The sequence below is a fragment of the Ctenocephalides felis genome, unplaced genomic scaffold, assembly GCF_003426905.1.
Source record: "Ctenocephalides felis isolate EL2017-DRISC unplaced genomic scaffold, ASM342690v1 CF-g0.4_SCAFFOLD_00845, whole genome shotgun sequence".
Taxonomy (NCBI): domain Eukaryota; kingdom Metazoa; phylum Arthropoda; class Insecta; order Siphonaptera; family Pulicidae; genus Ctenocephalides; species Ctenocephalides felis.
In genome coordinates this window covers 20,969,584-20,976,706 of record NW_020536999.1, presented here as the reverse complement: position 1 = coordinate 20,976,706, position 7,123 = coordinate 20,969,584, and the positions used below count along the sequence as shown (strand labels likewise).

General features: G+C 33.2%; 1 protein-coding gene across 1 annotated transcript; it reads left to right on the top strand.

Annotated features, from left to right (window-relative positions):
* The first annotated feature begins 339 nt into the window (after positions 1-339).
* Positions 340-6,476, top strand: LOC113380410 (zinc finger protein 808-like). The gene is given in 6 exon segments (XM_026619668.1): positions 340-483; positions 723-854; positions 927-1,004; positions 2,615-2,833; positions 2,980-4,429; positions 4,432-6,476. Coding segments are annotated over 6 exon segments (4,068 nt in total).
* Positions 6,477-7,123: the final 647 nt, after the last annotated feature.

Sequence of the window (7,123 nt, the reverse complement as noted above, 5' to 3'; positions counted from 1 at the left end):
GGCATATCGTCCGCATCAGCACGAGTAGTCGTCGCTCCGTCTTTGTCTGTCGCAGCGCGCACGCAGTTCTCTACCTAACCACTTCTCGTTTCCCCTTCTCCCTCTTCCCAACTCGGTCAGCATTAGCTTGCCGCTCTACGTCTACGTGTGTAGAGAATATATTGGTCGGCTTTTAGTAGTTGTGACCAGCGACCCAAATCCCACTGTGGCGTCTTTCCCTCAATCTTTAATTGAATCCTTAAGAAAAATCATATCATAATGCCGAATTTCCCTAATTTCGTGTGATCAGTGAAAGTGGAAGTGATGTGATGTGATTCCAAGTACAGTTACTGCGTTATCATGGCATCAGAATATGAGAACGTTTGCCGTTTGTGTTTAGGAGCTGGTGATGGCGATATTGTGCCGATTTTTTGTGCCAATGCCGAACCTATTGAAGGAAGAAACAATCTTGCTAGTGAAATCAAAGCCTGTTTGTCCATACAGGTAATAAATCAACCTCTTACCACGTATAGTTTATAGGTTATTCTTGATGATATTGACCAATACTCCTGTAATCAATGGTGGTCAGCCATTTTTGTTCTCTCTTAATGACATGTTTCAACATCAAAGCAGTGATGTGGAAGATTACTTTTCAATTTCAGTATATTGACACATTCTTGTTTTTATTTATCAATAAACCATGTATATCTTCTCTAGATTAATGAGAAGATGCATTTACAAAGCTGATATGCAATGTCTGTCTGGAAAAGGTCAAAAGTTGGACGGTATTTAAAAGTGTTTGTGATGAAGCTCAAAATAAATTAAAGAATTCCCTCATCAGGCAGCAAAATCCAACTGATAATCTAATTGATGTTGTAAGTGATAAACTTTGTGTTGATGTGGTTTTTAAGATAATTTTGGATATTAAATGTGCTCTTCCATTTCAGAGTTTTATTAAAGAGGAACCATTTACTGGCGAAGAGGAAAATTCAAATGCTGAGAAGAACAATTTTGAACCACCAGAGGTAAAATAACATTCTTTTAAATCAGCGGTTTCCAACCTTTTCTTCCTTGCGCCCCCCTGTCGAATGAAAAAAATATTACGCCTCCCCCCCCTTCTTATTTTTCTAACAATTTAATTTAAATATACTTAATATAACTGAAATTATGCCAAATAATACACAGTATTATAAAAAATATACATACAAACAACTATTTATTATAAGAATTTTCTGTTTCACATAAGTAAGATCTCACAAATGGTAATAAAATTTCTAAAGCATTATTTGTCAAAGTAGGAAAACCGTCCTTTACTGGTAACCAAAACTCAACAATATATGTTCGTCCTGAAACATCTGCTTCAATGTGCTATCACTAGATAAATCAATTATCATTTTCTGCTCTGCTGTTGAATGACCAAAATCATCATGTTTCTCAATGACAAATGGATTTCTAATTTGTAATTAGATAAAGTAATGCGAAAATTGGTTTCGTAGACTAATCATATGACTGATATACTAATAAGATCTTTATTTACTTCTATTTCATCAGTAACACAAGTAATTTTAAAAGTGTGAAATATGTTAAAGTTATAAAGTTATTTGATACTAGCTATACACAGTTCTAATTTTTTCATAAAAGCCGTAATCTTGTCTTTCTGAACAAAAGCACGAATTTGAAATCCTTGCATTGATTTATTTAAATCGCTATGTCTTTGAAAAATATCAACTAAATACGCAAATTTTGCAAATAATTTTGTGTCCTAAAACAAGATTGCTCCGTCTCTTTTGTTATCAGCAAGAAATATAGCAATTTCTTTTTTGAGCTTAAACATTCTTAGAAGTACTTTAAGTATTTTGCTGATTTGTTTCTGACACTTACTCAGCATTTAAATATAATATTTTTGAAACAGCTTTGCGCCCCCCAGGGGGGCGCGCCCCACAGGTTGGAAATCACTGTTTTAAATAGATATGAAATATATAAGGGGCCGTTCAAGTATTACATAAGCACTGTAGGGGGGCGGGGGGTTGTTGATTTGCTTATTTTCGGTTGACATGGGGGGCAGGGGAATCTGGATGATGATTACGTCATAGGTAGTATTTTTATTTTTTCACATTAATTGCAAAATGTTTACGTAAGCATGGGTGTAGGGGGTAAGAGGTTTGCTTACTTTTGCTGACGAGGGGGATGGGGGGGGGTAAATAATTGTAATAAATCCGCTTACGTAATACTTGAAAGATCCCTAATTCATATAAATATTTTTTTGTGATGTATATTTTCAAGTTCATAAATTTATTCTTTCATGTTAATATATTGTTTCCACAATGCATAACGAGAATATGTCCAGAACTCATTGAACATAGAGTATGCTATTCTGATACTATTAGACAGAATAAATTGTTTACATATATTTTTTTTAAATGTATATAAATCAGAAATTCAATTATTTCTTCTTAAATATTTTATTGTCTAAAGCTCAAAGTATATCAGAATTTCAGGTCATTAATATCATCAAATTTTTTTATCCAAAATTTACTCTGATATGCAAATAAAGAGTTTTGATCATAATATAAATAATAAAATATTATGTGGATTTTTTTATCACAATATAAATTAATTCATTAAATTTCTTTAGGTATCAGTAAAAAGTGAGCCTCAAGACATAGAATACTCTTCCAGCATTCAAATTGAATCCATTACCAGTAACTATGTAAATTATGATACACCAGAGATATTGGAAGTTGTTCCGGATATTGGAATGGGATTGCCACAAGAAAATGTATCAAACCACTCAAAGCCTCCTGCTATTTTGGCTTCTTTGGGACTTGCACCAAAGGGATTGGTCAAGAATAAGGTAATAATTAGTAATATTTAATAAAAACTCTTACAAAAGGAAATAAGTTATAAGGGAATTGTGTTACTACTTTATAATAGATACTATTATTTATTGTCAAAGAAATTACACTTATAATCTACAGATTCTACATAATATATTTACAGATAATGAAAAATCCAGTTGTGAATCTGACGCCTTTAGACATTTGTGATATGTACCAAATGAGCCCAGCTGGTAGTACAGATTCTTGTGATGACAATAGCAATTCCGATCCAAAAATATTACGAAGACAATTATTACAAGTAAGTGATTGTACCATTTGTGGTATGAAATTTGTATCTCCTGGTAATGCAAGAAGACATGAAAAAAATGTGCACAATTTCTATGGAAATAAATTACAGCCAAATCCCTTGAATCCAGAAATAATGATGAATCATGCAAAGGCCAAATCTGTTATGGAACCTGAAATTTTAATGGAGGTTGATAATGAAAATATATATCAAAGTATCGGGGATAATACTGATGATGATCGGTCTGAGACACTTTCAATGGATTTCTCAATGGTGAACTATGAAGGGGATTTGACTGAGGACAATTTAACTTATATTCAAAAATACAAGAATGTTATAGAGAGTGTTCAAGAAAAGAGATGTTTCTGCTGTAATAGACCCTATTCCAGAATGAAACTACTCCTTGCACATTTGCGAAAGAGAACTGATATTCCACCATACCAATGCTTCAACTGCTTGATTTCTTGTGAAAATAGAAGTGACTATGTGCAACATATGAAAATGGGCCAATGCAGAAATGTTTATGCGCTGTATAAACAAAAGGTAGCCTTAGGTGAAATTAATCCCGTTGAAAATATTGAAAATGATTATGCTGAATTAAGCCAGGAACAAATTGCTCCTAAAGCTGACAAAGTACCATTGAAATATGCTTTGATGTACCGGGTGTTTTCATGTAATTTCTGTGATTTCTCAAATCGGATTAAAGCTGTGACCAAGAAACATTTGAATGCAACACATTTGACGGATAAGAATCCCTTGGAAAATCCAGTACAATGCCAATATTGTCAAAAAATATTTGAAGATTCAGAGTCTAGAAGAAGGCATACTCAGAACTGCGATTGTACTACTCATGTTATATGTGAATTATGTGGAGAAAAATTTGATAGTTTGCAACCATTCAATGAACATGCAACACTTGTACATGCAAATAATACCAATGATAGGAAAGCAAATGAATCTGTTGATAGTACTACTGGTCAAAAAGTTGCACAGAAATTCACTAAGTGTAAATTTTGCCCAAAGGTTTATTCTACTTACCACAATATGGTACGGCATGTTTCAAAACATCATAATTCCAATAATCCATACAAATGTGAAAATTGTAACGAAACTTTTAGTAGTCAAACCAAGTTAACCGATCATTATACAAGTTGTTTAACGTCACAAGCAGCAGGCGAAGAGTTGCAATATAATTTCTCATGCAAAGACTGTGGAGTTCTTTTTGCCACACTAGAAGGCTGGACAAAACACCAGGAAATACACCAAGCATGCCAACAGTGTGGACAAACCTTCCAAAATCAGCAAGAACTCGACTTACACAAAAGGAGCATTTGAAAGTTAAATATTACTCTTGTAATATTTGCGGTAATTCTTATTCTCAAGCAAAACAATTATCTGATCATATGGTGGAACACGGAGTATCAGAAAATGATGTTGAACATGTTTGTGACATCTGCCAAGAGACTTTCAGGGGAGTGCAGGAGTATGCAGCTCATATGGAAATGCATGAGGGTAAAATACCTATGTTTGATGGGTTCAGTGATACAAATGTGACACAATCAGTATTAACAGAAAAATCTGCTAATTCAAAAGAAAAGAATTACTTTCGATGCAATGTTTGTAATAAACATGTTGAAACCAAACAAGGATTGCAGAAGCACATGCTATTTAGACATAAGAAGCCGTTACCTGATATGAGTAAACACATTTATCGCTGTGATTTATGTCCAAAGCGTTACATGAATGCCAGAGGTGTAATAAGGCATAAAAGAACATCACATCCGAATGCCAGGCAAAGCCATGTGGTGATTAAGGAAAAGAGGGAAGAAGAAGTAGTACCAGAAAATGACAGGATTTCTGAATCTGATAAATTCTGTAGTCAATGCGGACTATCAGGTTTCAGGACACAAAATGACCTAAACAAACACAGATTGACAGCACACTTTTCCAAACATGCCAGAGTTTGTTCAATTTGCAATTTCATTGCAAAGGATGCCAAAAAAATGTGGTACCATAAGAAGAAATATCATGCTATACCAGGAAGTTCCAATCAATGCAATGTTTGCAGAAAACTATTTGTTACGAAACCACAATTATTTGCACACATTAAAACCATGCATCTGAATTTACCAATGGAAATTGAAGTAACAGCTGCAACAGTACCAAAAGTAGTTTATAAAAGCCCTCCACCTCCGCTTCCACCTCTTCATGAATTATCTGATAAACACAGTGAACAGGAGGGACCTTGGAATTGTGATTTATGTCCGAAACAATTTAATACTGTGAATGCTCTGAAATCCCATAGGGGATGGCACTTGAGAACACCCGATGGAAAATCTCCCGGCTCAGGAAAATCAACAAATGCCTGGACTCCCAATCAATTATCGCCTTCTAGACAAGTTGTTAAGAAAATAAAATACCCAGTAGCAGGTGCTTCTCAGGACAACAATAAATTTTTCATGTCAAAATTCAAAGTAGTTCCCAAGTTACCAACTGGTGCTCACTGTAAAATCTGTAATAAAACCTTCAGCAAAATTGCTGTCTATAAACGCCATGTAATGGAGTACCATAGAACAAAATCAAAATCAAGAGAAGTGGAAATTAGCCAACAAGACTATGAATGTATTCAAAGGTTGGCCTGCAATCAATGCAATGAAACATTCCAATTGAAATCTGAGTGGATAGAGCACAAAGTTCATCATATTAATAATTTTGTGAAGGAGCAAAAGTTACGGCAATGGCCTTGTATCTGTGGAAAATTTTTTGGACGAAAGGACAATTTAAAATCACACATGCGAACACATATGCATGGAGTAGTCGAAAATCCAGAACAGAGTACTGGAAACGCTGCAAATGTTATTTCTAATAATGCTGTTAGTTACAATACTGTGCAGAATGCCACCCAAGCTGGTGCTCAAATTGTGTCTCCACATATGAATATACCTAATCTAGTTCCAGTAATGAAACCAGTAAAGCCTCCAGCTCCTGCAAATAAATTTTATACATGCAATCCTTGCCGGGTATCATTCAAAACAGAAAAAGAGTTAAAAGCACATGTTGATTCTCACAATTTGAATGGACATGGGGTAGCTCCAAGAATATGGAAATGTGATTTTTGTGGTTTTATGACAGAAGACATAAAGCTGTACCAAGAATGTCGAAGAGCTCATCATGTACCAACTAAATTCAAATGTGAAGGATGCCAAATCTTTTTCTCGAGTTATAATATTTTAGTAAAGCATCATGAGGATAGTCATAAAAATGACGACTTAGAATTACCTAATGTCTCCAATAGTTTTGAATGCAACCAATGTGGGAAGAGTTATTCAATGAAACATCATTTGAAACGACACATAGAATCTGCACATTAATGTGATTTTTTGTTTTGTATATTTTCATTATAATTTTAGTCATTATGTAAGTACATATGTTCCACTTAATATTAATTTAATATAAGCAATGTTATATTATTAAGTCGTTTGGAAAGACATTTACTATAACTTTTAATATTTTGAAGATATGTTTTCCAAAAGAAAGTTTAAAAAAAATAATTTAATACTTAATACTAGCTTTAATCATTTTAGATTTGAATTTAAGGGTTGCTGAGAAATTGCAATTTTAATAGCATGCATACTTTCATTTTGATTTGACATGTACAATAAGAAATTGTAAATTTATTTGTAAAATAGATATACTAGACCAAATCATTATTTTATATTTATAACAAAGTAATATGTAATATTGAACTGTTTTATAGCTAATAAATGGATTCACAAATTTATTTGATACTTTCTTTTAATTATAAGAAATGTTATATATCATCCACACAAAATATGACATCTGGGCTGTCAAATATAAAAATTTGATATTTTATAGTTAAAAATTAGTTAATTTCACTTACCTCAAGAGCTTTTGCACAGTAAATAACACTAAAATTCAAATGCAGTTAATGATTCTGTAATTATTTGTAATAAACACTCAAATTTGATTCATAAGCAATGTTTTCTAAAAGTGTCAA